The 18,695-nt window shown below is 41.1% G+C and overlaps 1 protein-coding gene across 1 annotated transcript in view; it reads right to left on the reverse strand.

The window, feature by feature from the left end:
- Window positions 1–18,695, reverse strand: part of LOC124805296 (leucine-rich repeat-containing protein 15-like) — a 62,849-nt gene that overhangs the window by 39,102 nt on the left and 5,052 nt on the right. The window contains exon 2 of the mRNA XM_047265811.1: window positions 652–951. Within this exon, the coding sequence (XP_047121767.1) occupies window positions 652–891 (240 nt within the window). The 5' untranslated portion in view covers window positions 892–951. The remainder of the gene's footprint in view (window positions 1–651; window positions 952–18,695) is intronic.

Raw genomic sequence — 18,695 nt, forward strand, 5'->3', positions numbered from 1 at the left:
AAATCCTGATAACCTGCCATTGTAGCAGCAGTAAGCGATCTAACAACTGCGCCAGGCACTTGCTATCATATATAGCCGTTGCCGACCGCAGCGTCGTATTCTACCTGTCGTTGTATTATACTTGTTTACATATATCTGTATTTAAATACGCTTGCCTATACCAGTTTCTTTGGCGCTTCAGTGTAAAATAAGAGAAATCAGAGCTCACATAGAAATATTTAAGTGCTCATTTTTCCTGAGTGCCGTTCGAGAGTTGGACGGTAATAAATAGCTTAAAACTAGTTTGATACACCCTCTGACAGGTACTTAGTTGTGAATTGCAGAGTGATCATGTAGATGTATATTTAGATGTAGCTGCAGATGGTATTTATGATGCAATACTAAAGTTAAAAGCTATTGGACTGTCATCACTGAGAAACAGGTATACATGCTGAAGAACAGTGAAAATGTGCTATAAAATAAATTGTGTGTCCTAGAAAAAAATTAAGAAAAAACAAATCTCTCGCGAAATTTTTCTTGTAAGTCAACAAGCAATTTTCATGTGCAGGATCAGATGGGTGTCTGGATACGTGCGGTGGAATAGATGGCAAAAATGAAAGTCGCAAACTAAAGCACAGTGAGTAGACAGCAGGAAACCAACAAAGTAGTTACCTCGAGGTGCGGACAGTGCAGCAGCCAGTCCTCTGGAATGTCCGTAATAAGGTTCCTGTGGACGAACAGCCCGCGGAAGGAGGGGCAGCAGGGCGGCGCCACGCGCAGTTGGTTGACGGCCAGGACGGCGACCGCGGCGCCGCTGTGGCACGGGTCCTCCGGAGGCGGCTGCTGCAGGGGCAAGTCCAGCCTCGACGCGCACACTGCTGCCAACAGCCGCAGTAGCACCAACAGCCGCATGCCGGCGTCACGGGGGCATCTACTGACTCCCCAGGCGGTACAAAGTGGTCGAAATGTTGTCTGAAAGTTAAAGAACGCAAATATTTTCGAACTTTGGGACAAGGGACGTGCAGTAAATTATCATGCAGAGTCCGCCCGGTTGGCCGTGCGGTCTAACGCACGGCTTTCCGGGCGGGAAGAGCGCCTGGTCCCCGGCAAGAATTCGCCCGGCGGATTTGTGTCGAGGTCCGGTGAACGGGCCAGTCTGTTTTTTAGGCAGTTTTCCATCTGCCTCGGCGAATGCGGGCTGTTTCCCCTTATTCCGCCTCAGTTACACACTATGTCGGCGATTGCTGCGCAAACAAGTTCTCCACGTACGCGTACACCACCATTACTCTACCGCGCAAACATAGGGGTTACACTCGTCTGGTGTGAGACGTTCCCTGGGGGTTCCAACGGGGGCCGAACCGCACAATAACCCTGGGTTCGGTGTGAGGCGGCGGTGGGGTGAAGTGGACTGTGGTAGTCGTCGTGGGGTTGTGGACCACTGCGGCTGCGGCTGGGACGGAGCCTCTCCGTCGTTTCTAGGTCCCCGGTTAACATACAATAAAAATACAATACAAATTATCTTGCTGGACATACAGTGATGTGAGAAAAGTCATGGGATACCCAGTCATACAGTGACGGACCACCCTTTCCCCTGGGTAATATAGCAGCTCCACAAGGCATGGACAGAATGAGTCATCGGAAGTCCGCTGCAGAAATAGTGAGTTATGCTGCCTCTACAGCCGTCAATAATTGCGAAAGTATTGCTAGTGCGGCATTTTCTGCACAAACTATCTCGATTACGTCCCATTAAATGTTCTATGCGATTCATATTAAGGGACCTGGGTTCCAAAATAATCGCCCGAATTGTCCACAATGTTCTTCAGACCAATCGTGGACAGTTCTGGCCCCGTAACATGGCGCATTGTCATCCTTAGAAATAAGGTCCATAACAGCTGCAAACGCTTTCCAAACAGCCGAATATAAACGTTTACAGTCAGTGATCAGTGCAGTCGGATTACAGGACCCAATCCATTCCATGTAAACACAGCCTATACCATTGTGGACCCACCACCAGCTTTTGGTCTGCGCCAAACTCGAACACTGCCACTACACTACACTACAGAGAGAGAGAGAGAGAGAGACAGAGAGAGTCCTTAGAAAATGTAGTCCATTAACAAAGGAGGTGGCTTACAAAACACTCGTTCGACCTTTACTTGAGTATTGCTCATCAGTGTGTGATCCGTACCAGGTCGGGTTGACAGAGGAGATAGAGAAGATCCAAAGAAGAGCGCCGCGTTTCGTCACAGGGTTATTTGGTAAGCGTGATAGCGTTACGGAAATCTTTAGCAAACTCAAGTGGCAGACTCTGCAAGAGAGGTGCTCTGCATCGCGGTGTAGCTTGCTGTCCAGGTTTCGAGAGGGTGCGGTTCTGGACGAGTTACCGAATATATTGCTTCCTCCTACTTATACCTCCCGAGGAGATCACGAATGCAAAATTAGAGAGATTCGAGAGATCACGGAGGCTTTCCGGCAGTCGTTCTTCCCGCGAACCATACGCGACTGGATCAGGAAATGGAGGTAATGCAGTGGTACGTGAAGTGCCCTCCACCACATACCGTTGGGTGGCTTGCTGAGTATAGATGTAGATGTATATGTAGATGTACACTACACTACAAACTGAAATTGGGACTCATCTGAGCAGGCCAAGGATTTCCAGTCCTCTAGGGTCCAACCAATATCGTCACGAACCCAGGACAGCCGCTGCAGGCGATGTCGTGCTTTTAACAAAGGCACTCTCGTCGGTCATCTGCTGTCATAGCCCATTAAGGCCAAATTTCGCCGCACTGTCCTACAGTATACGTTTGTCGTACGTCCCACATTCATTCACGCGGCTGTTTCACACATTGTTGCTTGTCCGTTAGCACTGACAACTGTATGCAAACGCCGCTGCTCTCGGCCGTCAAATGAAAGTCGTTGGCCACTGCGTTGCCCGTGGTGAGAGGTAATGTCTGAAATATGGTATTCTCGGCACACTCTTAACACTGTGGCTCTCCGAATATTGAATTCCCTAACGATTTCCGAAATGTAGTGTCCTATGCGCCTTGCTGCAACTACCGTTCCGTGTCCAAATGTCCGTCTCGCGGTCATAAGCACGTCGGAAAACGTTTCACATGTGTCACTCAGAAATGACACTTTCACCAACACACTCTCCTTTTGCATCTTGTGTATGCCATGCCATCTATATGTGCATGCCGCTTTCCTATAACTTTTGCCAGCTCAGTGTAATTCGTTTATAGTGTTAATAATCGAGCTGTTGCCTACAGCATCACATACGAGCTTCATAAACTATAAGTTTCGCTAATAATTTCGTAAATTACCCCACAACCTTCCACGCAATGAGATTTCGTAACAAAGTAAAACTCCTCTAAACTTTGCAGTCAAGGCCGCAAAGCCCGCATGAATGAATATCTGCACACAGTTCTCGACATAGCAGAGTTTCCGATTGTCGGACCGCGCTCTCACATTTCACAAGCGGGCTGTTTCGCTTTCTACAGGCTCAATCTAACTTTGCAGGGTTCAGATGTATTTTTTTGGCTCCCTCTTTATTCACTCAGACTTCTATATGTACAATTTTCATGTATTTATATTTATTTTTTCTTGTAGATTTTACTTCTGACACCTGTTTATGCTGATTTCTTTTACATGCTACTACTAATTCTGAGTTACAATACATAGCATGTTGATATGCTGCTTTCGCCTATTATGCGTCGCTATCATATTTGTTCGTCCTTATTTGTTTAGCTTTTAACCAGCGCAAGTGACCATGAGAAAAAGATTGAAAAACTAATGATTGGGTAAAATTCCCTGATTCGGAGCGTAGAGCGTCTTAAGTCTCACTGTAGTAGGGACTATAGAAAATCTGAAAGCGGAAGTTCAAAGCCTAGTACTATATGTAGTAGGATAAATGAAGTGAAATCGAACATCTGTTCAGATGGATATAGGGAAATGTCAGCTACATCTGAAAATGCCATAACATCGGTAGGAGTCGTTATGAATAACGAGATAGACCCTTCATGACTAGGATAGTTTTCAACACAATCGAAATCAACAATTATATTTTCCGTATGCAGACCAATGCCACAAGCAGAAACTGATGAGATGGAGAAAATTTATTGAGGAATAGAACGTCTTATACAGTATGTTAATGAGGTGAAAATCATATAAATATATAGAATTGGAATGCTATGCCTGGGACAGACGCGAAGGTCAGAGTTACTGGAGAATATGTGCAATAGAAATCAGAGAGGATAAATGCTCCTTAACATCAGCTAGTAGTAGCAAAACTCATTGGGCAAATCCTCAAGCTTACTAGTACCAAATATAGGCCTTAGCTTGGCGAAATTACTGAGAACGTGCGCCAGGAACACAGATATGTACAGAAATGGATCATCGGCTGTCCGAAAACAGAACAGGATCGAAATGTTTGAGACGTGATGTTGGAAAAGATGTTAAAATTTAAGTGACCTAATTAGATTTAAGGAAATGATGGAAACCATTGATGGTGCTCAGAGGAGCCGTAGAGGACAAAAACTGACGAGAAGAATTAAAGTTTACCCAATAAAGAATTGAGGAGTTTTGGTGTAAATGAGGATTATGTAATTGTTGTTTTAAGAATTTCTGATTTCCGTCTAAAAGGGTTACATTTGGCCTACATAATATAATACGTATTTGCCTTGCGTTTTCATTCCTTTTCTTAGATTTCTTTACAAGTTACCCACTACCTTTCCGACATAAATGACGATAACGTGTGACGTAGCAAATATTTCTTGCGGCAGCCGAATCGGAAGTGGTGGAAAATACCGGATACTTGATTGTGTCTCTTCGGTAGATTTTGCGATTTCCTGTAACAGCGACGTGTTTTGCGGATGGGACGATCGCTGTCACAACAAATGGCGCGACACACAATGCCTCACGCATGTTTGCGACATCACGTTACACACATTGGGTGTAAAGCAAACTTCTTACCTGCTCAAGCTACATTTTTAGGCTCTTAAAGTGCACCTGAGGACGGAGCGTTTAGCAGTTATCAACAGCGAGCCACTTATATCATTTTGATAGTAATAAAGGCTAAATCTAAGCACAGAAAAATTTCGTTGTATTTTTATTCTAGTATTCTTATTAGGCAGGAATGTAGGACACTGGGTGCTCACCATAGAATGAGGTTAGGCGTTGGTCCGCAGTACACCGTAAAGAAAACCGCGCAGAAATGTTTGCGATTTAGAGGATCACATTTTACGAAGCTAAAACCTATTGTAAATTATCGCTTATAATGGGAGAGAAGGAGGTGAAGGCGAAGTTGGATCAGCTAGTTATAAGTGAAATAACATAGAAAAACATTAAATCATTTTGCTTTGTCGACTAGATGACAGCAATCTATCAGTTACCGAGGGACTTCCTAGTCAGGCAAACGTGAATGTGATATGAGACAAAATGAATATTAAGATGAGCTGTGACCGGATTACTTTCCACGCGTCACAAGCGACGCACAGGTTCAAATCAGATTTCCGAGAAGAAGACTACTAGATTATCTCCTAAATTGTGAAAACCAATATGAAAATTTAATTGAAGATGGGTATGACCATTTAAAGCTATATTTTCACAGTCAGCTACAGCGAAGAGAGCAACCATAATTCACAGACGAAAAAGCTGTACTTGGATTCCGAACTGCTAACAGTATCCAGCAAAGACAGTTTGAAGAGAATTTTTAATGAATTCAAATGGCGTGTCACAGAAATTTATTTTCAGTTAAAGACGTGACGAAATGAGTGTCTGATTTTCAGTAAACGTAAGTGATTATCATCGCTATAGGCTACTTAGTGTGTAGGGTTTTCTCATGCAAAAGACAAAACTAAATAAATAATTCAAAAGCAACATGAGGAAATATACACATTACTGGAAAACATGTCTCTTTAAGTTTAAAATATGAAATAAAAACAGATTAAGACATCACATACTAAGGCTAAATACAGCTTTGAGTGATTGGAAAGGCGTTATCATCAAAACCGGTGTTAATTCAGCAAAGTGCGGCATAGTTGGAGTAACGTTATTCTGAAACCTTCTCAGAGAGGTGAAAATTGTTCAGTAACGTGCAAGGTGAATTCACGTATAAGAAGTAGATATTAAAAGGCAGTGAGCGATGAAGTTATTGAATTCTATTACTGTTCAATTTCTGCGGAAAGTCGACTACAAAGTAACTGAAAACATGCCATAGAGCAAAATGGTAGGTAAAATGTACATGGAATGTCTCCGACTGTAAGGCTGTTCTGATTGTAATTAAACGATAAGAAGGGAAACGTCCATGTAACTGATAATCTACTTGAGCACAGAGTTCGACTTCAAGATAAAAAAGGTCATATTAACGAAATTCTCAAATGGAAGTTAATACCATTTTTCTGTCTTGATAGCTTCTTATTTTATAAACGTGGTTTGGCTAAAAACAGTATCATAGTAATTACATTAAAAGAACGTGGGTGCACAGTATAGCGTTGGGTTTCCTTGTACAACTGTATCAAAGATCACAGCTAACTGTTAGAATAAAGGCAGAGAAGTCTACTGGAGAGAATCGAAAGAAAGTTGTTACCTGGTGACTAATTTACTGTATAACCTTAAACAGGTACGGAGACCTACGGAACTGGATAATTTACTAATGTAGGAACTGAGAAGAATAAGGGACGGGTAGATGACTAGAAAATTCAATTAAAACGAAGTTCTGAATTTCTCAACTATTTCAGGTTTTCTTGGGAGACAACGCTTATCACGTGACAGAAAAATTGCTAGTAACCGTTTCTTATTTGAGGTATGCGTTACGAGCTTAATTCATTTTATATAAAAATAAGTATTTAAAGTTTTGTAGTAAAATTATATACGTTACATAAAAAAAACTTGTTGTTACTGTTTGATTCTATATAATCCAAATTCCACATCATCTCAGAAGCTACTTATCGTCTTGAAGCGCTTAAATGAGCGGAAACTAATAGCACACATTAAATTATAACGGTCTTGCTGTGATACCAGATGTTACTTTTATTAGAAAAAGTGGAAGGCTAACTCTGTGATCTTCTGACAGTTTTATAACTGAAATAAAACATGATCAGTTGCAGCTATATAAAATAATTGCAGTTATTTATATTAAGCATAACGTCCTCAGTTCCGGTGCTAATCTACGACAGAGACACCGTACTCATCAAAAACATTCGGCGACGACCTTTGCTTGCTAAAAACGCGGAATGCTGTAGAAAGAAATTACACCAAACTTATTGTAATAGAAAGAGATGTAAAGATGGTTTCGCGACGTTCAGACTATTACAAACGCACCATTATCTGCGAATGGACCGGGATGGAGAAAGAAATCATCCGTGACAGCATTCAAAAGTACCATCCCGCCATTGACATGAAATGATTTAGACCTGAAAGATACCATGGTAATCAAAATCTACGTGACCAGACACGAGCCTTGTGTCGTACATAGTGCGCCACATCGATCTAATTCTTGTTACAGCTATAAGGTAGGGTTAATGGCTCAGTACTGTTTTATAGGTTAATACAGGAGTTGATTACAGAAATAGGAGTTGTCAAAAATAATCACTTTTCATACATGCAAAGTTACTGTAATATAGTTCTGTTTTCAGTTGCATTTTTCTTTGTTTCGTAGAAGTACTTGAAATGATCCTGTGACAAGCTGGTAACGTACATTGTAGCGTAACAAGACTTTTATATAAATTTCAGTCCTAGTTTCAAAGGCCATTTCGTCAGGAAGTCGGTATGGAAAAAAATAATTCACAATAATTTCTCTAATTGCACCTCATCAACGTTGAGATATCATTCTATCAAAAAATGCTAATGAAATGACATTAGAAATGTTGGTAAATCCATAATGGTTCCTTCGGGTTACTGTTGCTGGATTTAATCACATCCAAGTACAGTCGGTCTTCTTCCTCTCGCAAGGAGATGAATGTGTTTTCGACTGTTCCTCATCATGACAGGAAAAATGAGGCTTTTTGAGATCTAAGGCTTTTGAATTTTTAATCTTGATTCTGTCGTTATAAATCCTCTAAAGGTTAGCTCTTGTGGAAACTTTACTTTGCTTCGGAGTGCAATCACAAGACAACGATCTACATCTCTGATGCACGTGATAATGTAGCTTCTACAGTATTTGAATAAATACCTTTAATCGTCACTATTGACCTATTTCGACCACATGTCATTACAAAAAAGATCCCGAGTAAATGTAACACATACACTGAGACGACAACAATCATGGGACAGAGATATGCACATATACAGATGGCGGCAGTATCGCGTGTGCAGAAGGTATGAAAGGTCAGTGGATTGGCGGAGCTGTCATTTTTACTCAGGTGATTCATGTGAAAAGGTTCCCAACGTGATTATGTCCGCGCGACTGGAATTAACAGACTTTGAACGCGGAGTGGTAAATGGAGCAAGACGAATAGGGCATTCCATTCCGGAAATCGTTAGAGGCTTCAATACTCCGAGATCCACAGCGTCAAGAATATGCCGAGAATATCAGATTTCAGGCATTGCCTCTCACTATGGACAATGCACTGGCGATGGCCTTCATTAAGCGACCGAGAGCAGCGGCGTTTGCGTAGAGTTGTCAGTGCTAACAGACAAGCAACACTGCGTGAAATAACAGGCGAAATCAATGCGAGACGTACGACGAACGTATCGGTTAGGGCAGTGTGGCGAAATTCGGCGTTAATGAGCTATAGCAGCAGAGGATCGACGCGAGTGCCTTTACTAACAGTACGACATCGCCTGCAGCACCTCTCCTGGGGTCGTGACCATATCGATTGGACACTAGGTGCCCGGAAAACCGTGGCCTGGTCAGATGAGTCCAGATTTCAGTTGATAATAGCTGTGGTAGGGTTCGGGTCTGGCGCAGACTCCACTGAGCCATGGATCCAAGTTGTCAACAAATCACTGTGCAAGCTGGTGGTGGCTCCATAATGGTGTGGACTGTGTTTACATGGAACGGACTGGGCCCTCTGGTCAACATGAACCGATCATTGACTGGAAATGGTTATGTTCGGCTGCTTCGAGGCGATTTGCTGTCATTCATGGACTTCATGTTCCCAAACAACGATGGAGTTTTTACGGATGACAGTGCGCCATCTCAATATTTCTGCAGGGGACCACTAACCACTTGTTGCTTCCAAGCCACTTCGAGTTGCTACACTACGCCTGTCAAAAGGAAGTCCAACACGATATCAGGAGGTATCCCACGATTTTTGTCACCTTAGCGTATACGCCCATTTTTATGTTCAATTGAAAAATTCAAATAAATGACAAAGCGGAACCAGGACGTCGTTTTCTCAAAGGGATTTCTCATAAGCAAGTTTGGAGTAATGATCGTTTGAAGTAATGATCTAGAACTTCTTTCATGTTGAATTTCAATTACTAGATTAATTTTCGTGGCGGATGTTATCGAAAAGCGCAATCCTCGTTTCCTGTCCCTGCCGGCCAACGTGTTTTTACGACCATTGTTATTACACTGTATTAAGCGGTTGCAGGTGGTACAACGTTTCTTACAGACACGTCGGACATTTAGGTTTGATACACAAAAAAATCTGTCAACTGAATTGTTGTAGTGAGGGTCTCCAGATCTGTTACACAAGACGCAGACTGAAAGAGTAGAAGCGTACGAAGATAATTGACTATAACGTGTGACACATCAAACATCGTACAACGGTGTCCGTAGGAATTTGTTGCATAGCTATTAAACTGATTCGGTACCACCCGAGAACACCAAAGCAGCTGTTTCCACGAAAGAAGTTCGTCCTTCCTGCACTTGTGGTTTGAAGGATGTGGTAACGCATCCTCTCTTGTCGGTAACATCTGCGCGATAAGAGAGATACCAAGAAGAAAGCGTCGGATGTCTCATGCACAGGAACTGCAAGAAAGGCGTCTTCTCGGAGAAATACGACGTGTTACTTTCTACACAATTGCTTTAAAAACGGAAGGTTACATAACATCACAGACCGTAAATGACTTTAAATGATATTCTATGAAGCACCTCAGAAACAGTCTAATGATTTAAATCGTTAACGATTCTCTGCCTGACCTTCATATTTTGAAATCATACGCACGATTTCTGTCCATAAAACGACATGCATTAATGTTATGTAGTAACAGGCAGCACAGACGTGTTTAGGAAACATTGAATTTGCTTCCCTCGTAACAGCACTGGTTCATTAAATGAAAAAGACGCTGATTCTCCAGCAGTAACAGAAAAACATACATCAGGATGTAATCTGATGGAGAAAGCTCAGTAGTCATCTATAACCGCTCGTTCCACGAAAGATCCGTACGAAGCAACTGAAAGTTACACGAGTCACACAAATACTCAAGAAAGAAAATAGGAGTAATCCGATAAATTACAGACCCATATCGCTGAAGACAATTTGCATTAGGATTTTGGAACACATAATGTATTCGAATAATGTGAATTACCCCGAATGTAACGGTCTAATGACACGTAGCACGGATTCAGAAAATATCGTTCTTGTGAAACACAACTGTTCATCAGATTGCGTGCCTAGGTAGTATCGCTTCAGTTGTGCAACTAGAATCGTGATTTCCTGTCAGAACGTCCACGGTTTGTAGCCGTCAGAGGAAAATCATCGAATAAAACGGAAGTGGTATCGGACGTTCCCCAGGGAAGTGAGATAGGGCCTCTGCTGTTCCTAAACTGTATAAAAGATTTATGTAACAATCGGAGCAGCCCTATTAGACTTTTTTCGGGTAATGCTGTCAGTTACCGTCTAGTCACCATAAAATCAAAACCAATCGCGAAATGATTGATACACGATATCGATATGATGCGAAAAGTGGCAATTGTCTCTGAATAACGAAAAATTTGAGGTCATTCACATGGATACTAAGGGAAATTTGATAACATTTCGGTTACACGACAGAAAACAGAAATATACAGACTGTTACTTCAGCTAAATACCTAAGGTTTTTAATTATGAGTACCATAAATTGGAATGTTCACATAGACAACATTGTGAGGACTGCGTTCTATTGGTATCCACTTATGAGATTCAACAGAACTACTAAGGAGGCTGCCTACACTACGGTTCTCCGTCCTCTGTTATAATACTGCTTTTCGATATGGGATCCTTAAAAGTTACGATTGACGGAGGACATCGATAAAGTCCAAAGAAGGGCAGATAGTTCTGTATTTTTACAAAATAGAGGAGAGAGTGTTACGTATATGATAAGCGAGTTGGGTTAGCAATAATTAAGACAAAGGCATTTTCCATTATTTTCACAAGATTTCCAACTTCTTCCACTGGATGCGGAAATATTTTATTGTCGCCGACCAATGTAGGGGGAAATGATCATCGTAATAAAATAAGAGGACTCAGAGCTCATACGGATAGATCATTTTTCCCACGCGCTGTCATGGAGTGGAACACTGGGAGCCGTGGGTATTAGTCGAGCGGTCAGGGGCGCTGCAGTCATGGACTGTGCGGTTGGTCCCGGGGGAGGTTCGAGTCCTCCCTCGGTCGTGGGTGTGTGTGTTTGTCCTCAGGATAATTTAGGTTAATTAGTGTGTAAGCTTAGGGACTGATGACCTTAGCAGTTAAGTCCCATAAGATTTCACACACATTTGAACATTTTGAACAGCTGGGAAACAATTTGAAGGTGGTTGAAGAATCCTCTGCCAGGCAGTTAAATGTGAATTGCAGAGTAGTCCTGTAGATATAGATGTAGGACCTGTGACTGTGATTATTATACTGCTTCTAGGTCCAAAAACGAAAAAGGGGCAGTAACAACCTGTTAATCTTTGGAAGTACAAGCTTAGAAAATTTAGCTTCTCGAAAAGTCGCTTCTTCTCGAACATATTATGTAGCTGAGGTCTGTTCAATGTAATTCACTCGGTCCTAAAGTTTGTGTTCGTATGATACGTTACACGCTATTCGTAGTTCACATAAACCAATTTCAGTACACGAGACACTTCAGGCTTGCTGGTCTGTGAATATAGGGTGGATAAAAGTAAGTGCTTCCCAATTACTTAAAATTGCAGCCTTACTTTTTCCTTTATGTATCCTTGATAATTAGATTTCTACTCTCTGTATCTACCTCCCTTTATGAGAGCAGTAGTATCAGGAGCAAATCGTTTAAACAAAGCGAATAACATGCTTCGAAAGAGATTTTGCTTTTCATTGTGAGATTTCAACAGCATTTCATTAGCCCTCTGAATAGCTTCTGTTTCCATCTCATCAGAAATCTGCGACAGTTAAACACGTGAACCACGTTCAACACGAGTTTCAGAGGAGGAGAAGTACCATATTCACCTCTGCTCGAGTAGTCTATAGCGTGCAGCGATCACAATATTGCTACTGCAAGAAACAAATGTTTATCTCCCATGAATAAGAGCAGCTCACACGCACAATATATGAACATTAAAGACCATTAGAACTACAACATCAAGAACTTTGAATACGAAATTTTATTTATCGCGTGTATACTGTATTGTGGGAACAATAAATGATTAAATTTTTAGGTTATTATGGGATGTAAAGAGTACGAGATTTAGTATATGGACCTCCCACCTAAGCAGCAGCAATGGCTCTGACCCGACTGGGAATCAAGTAGCAATCAAACTGGCTGAAAGAACACGGCTACGTCATTCCATGCTTCATGACAGAGTTAATCGACTGCAGTGGCTGACGAGTGGCGGCAAATTATTACCAAATGTTTTCAGTCGGTGAGAGACCTGGCAAATGTGCTTCATCTGGGAGGGGATAAAACGACCTCTGTGTGTCGTATTTGTTGATACCAACTCCCATTTCGAACGCCGTTACTCCCAACTATCAAAACTGGTGGAAAGGAACAATCAGTCTGTTGTGAAGTGTTTTCCTACTTATTACAAAGGTGCCTTTTGATTAGTTTATTTAGCTATGTAAGTTATTTGACAGCTGTCCTGACGATGCTTATTCTCCAAAAACTACACAAAGACGTGTCCCGGTGGCTCATTGGTGCATTCGATTTTTGTTTCGATTCAAGGTCAGAGTTTGGTTTATTTGGTTTCACTACTGACAAATTTTGTTAATATATCAAACGCTGTGTTGCATCTTGGTTTAGAGTACGTGTTAAACTGTAGCTCTTCACATGTGTCAATAAGTAAGTCTGTTCATAGATCTGAACAATGCAGGCGTATACACCCTCCAGTTGGACCATGCCCAGAGCAAAGTTGGTGAATGCTCTACTCAACCAGATTGTACAAATGTGTACCTCTTCTATTCTCTGCGCCGATAGCTTCTTTAGTGTTGAGCAACAACGGTTTTAAAATCTGGGAAATGTTGAAATTTTCGTCCACACAGAAAGGCTCGTAAATCCATGACGATATGTTTGGATCATGCTCAGTATATGTCTGGAAGTCTTACATGACGCGGCGATCGTCTACAGTTCGCACATACATCGGCCGCGCCACATAATGGCGAACGCCATTGGCCGTGAATTACTAACTGGCGAACGATGTGTTCTCTACGCCTACCGTAGTGGTTATAAGGATAATCATGACAATATTAAGTTTTCTTTAAATTCCCTTTCCATTTACCTAGTATTCTAGGGCAGTGTGCTGGGAATCGTTCTGATGTTTGACAATTTTGATGTTTTTATGATGTAGAGAAGTTACTTGAGGAATCTGAAAGGTTTCTTCTCCTTAGTTTCCTGTAACTATACAAAACGAAACCATCAGAAATAAATACTCTTTATCTACAACATACGATTAATATCTTTGATCGAAGAGCGATAATCACGTCAGTATTTGGTTCTCAGCAGTGTTGTCAAATGTGTCTCGCCCCTAGGTCAAGTGTTACACAATATAGTGAATTCGTCAGCTACATTGATTTTCTGAAGATCAAAACTGACCCTCACCCAGAAACCTTTATAGATTCGGCCTTGAGTATACATTTTCAAAGTTACGTTTTAGCGAGACATCGTATTATTGGCATCATACTTGCAGTGATGTCATTAAGAGAATCTTAGCTTTCTAAAAGAGAAAAATGTCAAAAACTTTAAGCAGTTGCACCTTAAGGGGAGTTGGATCGCCCTATCCCGACAATGTTAAATTTAGTGACTTGGCTTCCCTGTAATTCAGGAACCACTGCAGCCATTAACATGAAACTTTTACAGGACATTGAACTGTATGTTCGGAGTCTACTGAACTACAGTAAATGCATTTCAGCCACTGCTTTCTGAAATTCAGTTTTTAAACAGACAGTTAAAATTTTGTGTACTTTTTCTGTACATTATCCTAAATAATTTTACTTATACATAACATTATGTTCTTCTTTTAGTTCATTAGACTAAGGATATGTATGTTATTACTCCCAGAAAATTTGAATGTTCTACTCTTCTTTTTTCTGGACTCCTTAGTGGCCAACTGTGCTGCATACTCTGCCTTATCAATGCAAACATTGGCCATCTGTTTAAGTCCTCTTATGCAGTTCGCTCCAGGATTAATTCCCATATGCTGTAGCACTTTCACCCTACCAATGTTGCCATCATTTAAAGCAATAACAACATCAGTGACCCCCCTCTTTCGTATCTTCATTCCAACAAAAACTTTTTTGGAAGCGAGTCCATATAAAATATTTGAACGACTCATTGGGATTTTGAGTCTTACCATGCAGACACTTCTTCAGTAATTAGGGATTTTCCAGGTCTCTGTAAATAGGTTTTATGATATCCATGACTGCTACTAGGCTGGAATGTTTATGGCTGTGTGAACTGTTTGAGTACTGGGCATTGCAGTAATTGCACCATGAATCAGGTCCAGGAGGGCAAAGGTGGTGTACTAGTTTTTCATCAGTTGACATTCTGTGGAAGATGGTAGCACATACCCCCTGCTTTATTTTCAACAAATCCTCAGTATTTTCTAATGGTCATCCCATAATACTGCTTATTGTTCATCAATCATTTTGTCTGTCACCCTGTCTCTTGTGGTTTTAAGATCAGAAAGTTTGTTGTCTCTCAGACTTTGTTTCAACTTCCTCAACCTGGTGCCTATCCTCTTCTGGACATGACTAACACGTAAGTTAACCTTTATAACACAGCAATACACAGTCTTCTATACAAAAGTTACCGATTTTATTAGATCTTGAAGTAATGCACATAACTATTTTCACATTTTCAACTGGTGTAGATTATATTAAAAAAATACTTTCCATATGACTTTATAAGTGATTATATATATATAATTTTATTCAGAGTATTGCAAATTTTATAATGAGATAAAAATCCGAAAACGTGGAAAAAAAAGTTCCGTTCTAACTCCCCTTAACTGATTTCTAACCAATGTTATCGGCAAATAGGCCTCTGCATTAAATAAATCTAAATTCCATAAATTTAAAGAAAAATATTTTTAATTATTCCTACGCTCTGAAGAAATAAAGACAGGAATAATTATCATAGCGTCCCCTTATCAGTTAGAGGGCCCGCACGACAGACAAGCAAGGTGGGCTGAAGACCTCTCTTCAAGGGCTCAGATTAAAACGTCGCCAGTTGATGTAAACATCAATATACTTTCCGCATAAATACGGCACTACTTCGTGAAAAGTCATGTGACTGAGATTCCCCAATTGAAACTAATGTGACTAGGTTTAGCACTCGCTATAAGCACGCCAGCAGAGTCAGACCGGCAATGTGTACCTAGCAGAAATACGGGACTACTTCGTGAAAAGTCATGTGACTGCGATTCCCCAATTGAAACTAATGTGACTACGTTTAGCACTCGCTATAAGCACGCCAGCAGAGTCAGACCGGCAATGTGTACCTACAGTTAGGACAGTTACGGCCAGTACCTACGCCGGCTCTTGCCTAGTAGACACCCACCATATCTTTCAGTAGAAAGTTGTATCATTGTAATTGTGTAGAATAGTATTTGGGTTATTATTTTCTTTTCATTGTCTTGTACTCTTATCTGGCTTTTGTCACCATATGAATTGTAGTGCTCCTTGTTGTTCTTGCATTTGGAAATTAGTGCAAGCGAAGAAGGCGTTTTAGTTGTAATCCAGTTTGAACACACTGGATTGTTAGTTCTTTCCTGCTGACCACAGGACAGTACAATAATTTCCGAACGAGGTCGTTAAGTGGTGATCGCAGTGGACTTGTTGTCCGTGTGTTTCGTAAATTAAGAGAATTGTTGGTGTTCTCGATCGTAATCGAATTTTTGCTCTGCCTCTAGTGACGTCATCGTGGACGGAACATTAGATCGCTATCTTCCTTCCTCCATCCCGCCCCAGCGTAGAGTGTTATATGACGTATACAGGATATTGCCAAATACAGTCTTGAGAATATCACGACCCCGAGTTCATCTGCAGGAAACAGTAGGCCAGTTGATGCTTATAACATCATACTTAAACAAAGACGATGTCATACATATACGATAACTGTCAAAGGTCACCACTCAGCAATATGTGCGATTATGGGGAGTTATCCTTTTGTTGAAATGGCTGGAATGTAGCTAGCATATGGCGCTGCCAATGGGAATAAGAGCGCCAAGAGCGCTTCTTGAAATGGCAAATTGCACAACAACAAACATTAACAAGTGCGCGTTAACATTTGCAAGAAACCCTTGCTTGTATCAGGCAACCTAAGTGGCGCACGTCTTAACCGCATTACGTATCCTCTCGATGTGGGAAAACTTCCACTACGGATTGAAGCCACCTCCCCCACTACAGGTATTGAGTACCAGCTTGTGGAAAGGTCTACTTAAGTATTACATCTTCTACATCTGCGGAGGGTAACATTGTTCAAATCTCAAGGTTTTCGCACACTAATTTTCCAACAGCTTTACTGAACCCTTTATTTCAGTCAAATGTGAATCTTGCTGTATTCATGAAGATTATCAATAGACAACGTTCTCATGTCAGCACAGTCCGTAATTCCTGAACTAAAGAACCCCACGATTATCGAGAAGTGTTCGCATTTAACGTGTTAAAAATTTCCATAGATTCATCCGGCTCGCTAGGTGGACGAGGCTAGGAGAACCTGGAACTCTTGTCCGCCTCTGCCACTATTTTTCGAGTCACCAGTACACCTACGTCCGTGAGCATGTGCATTACATTTCTTCCATAAGGGCTCACTGTGAGAGTTAGAAAAACCAGCAATATAGCACGGAAAACATACTCGCGTGAGCAGTTGTTACAATACAGTGATATGTGCGAGCAAGTGTTCTGACAATAGTCAGTCGATCTGCATTATCATTAACAAGTCCAGCTCTGGACAGATACACCAGAAGCAGAAGTCGTCGCCTAGAACTAAAAAATGTTTAATGAATTTGAGAAGATAACAAAGCAAAAGCTTTTTACAACCACAAGACAGTGAATAACGTTGAAGCGTATCATAAGAAAATAAAACATGTCACATTTTGTGTAACTTTTGAAGAAAAGTCAAACAATGTATAGTGAAAAATATCTTAGTATAAAACCTGTAATGTATGTAAAGGACAAAGAATACTCTGTAGTGCATAAACATTGTAACAAAATAGTTAGACTAAAATGTGTAATAGTTTCAAATTTTCTAAAACAAAATACCGTATAATTATCCAGAATTCCTCTGGTATGACTTACTTATGCTCATCTTGTCATAGAGAAAACAGCTTGTGTTTTGTTATCCTTAGCTAATAATAATTCATATTTTGATAAAATAGTGTCTGCAAATCATTTGTAGACCCCTAATTTCTATGTCAGTTTCTTTGTCATGTCATGTTGTCTACATATTATTTACATCCAAAGTTCTTTTCTTGGAGTCAGAATTTATACTTGTAACCACATTTATTATGTGGAAATTAACGCAATGTCCCCATGGTCATACAAGCTTTCAAAAAACTAAGATGTGTAATAGCCTCCATGGTCTGATACATTCTGCGATGGCACTGCATTGCTAAGCAAAACTACGTAAAGATGTATGTATGTGATGTATGTTACTCCGATAACTGCATCGTGCCATCGCACTTGTAACGTACTTTCCCAGGGTGCACCATTCCTAAATGCATTGCATCCGCTTTTGTTATATCTAAATACTTTTTCCAAATTTTATTCTGATGGGAATGAAAAATTACTTCACAACTGGTGATGTTCTATATTCCAATACAACAAGAGAAAGAAGAATGACCGCAGATGCAACCCCAGGTATAGTAACTGTCAGCTGATAATGGAAACCCCAGCCGCGCGGGATTAGCCGAGCGGTCTTAGGCGCTGCAGTCATGAACTGTGCGGCTGGTCCTGCAGTCATTGACTGTGAGGCTGGTCTCGGTGGAGGTTCGGGTCTTCCCTCGGGCATGGGTGTGTGTGTGTGTGTTTGTCCTTAGGATAATTTAGGTTAAGTAGTGTGTAAGGTTAGGGACTGATGACCTTAGCAGTTAAGTCCTACAAGGTTTCACACACATTTGAACATTTGGAAACCCAGGTAACGCATGGGGTCGTAAACCGCGTAAATAACACGGGTCCACCCCATATGAACAACTTAAACACAAGAGCCAGGCGTACGCCCAATTCTGAAAATAACGCGAAATGGACACAACACGGCAACCAAACCTGGTCACGACCCCTCAACCAAGCTTTCGGAATAGCGGCGGTGATGGATAGCTACACTGTACCAGCCCCTAAACAACAAACAAGACGCGACCTTATCCAGTATCCTGATGCATGTTGTAGGAGAGGGTGAAAGCAATGCAAGCA

The sequence above is a fragment of the Schistocerca piceifrons genome, chromosome 1 (genome assembly GCF_021461385.2).
Source record: "Schistocerca piceifrons isolate TAMUIC-IGC-003096 chromosome 1, iqSchPice1.1, whole genome shotgun sequence".
Taxonomy (NCBI): Eukaryota; Metazoa; Arthropoda; class Insecta; order Orthoptera; family Acrididae; genus Schistocerca; species Schistocerca piceifrons.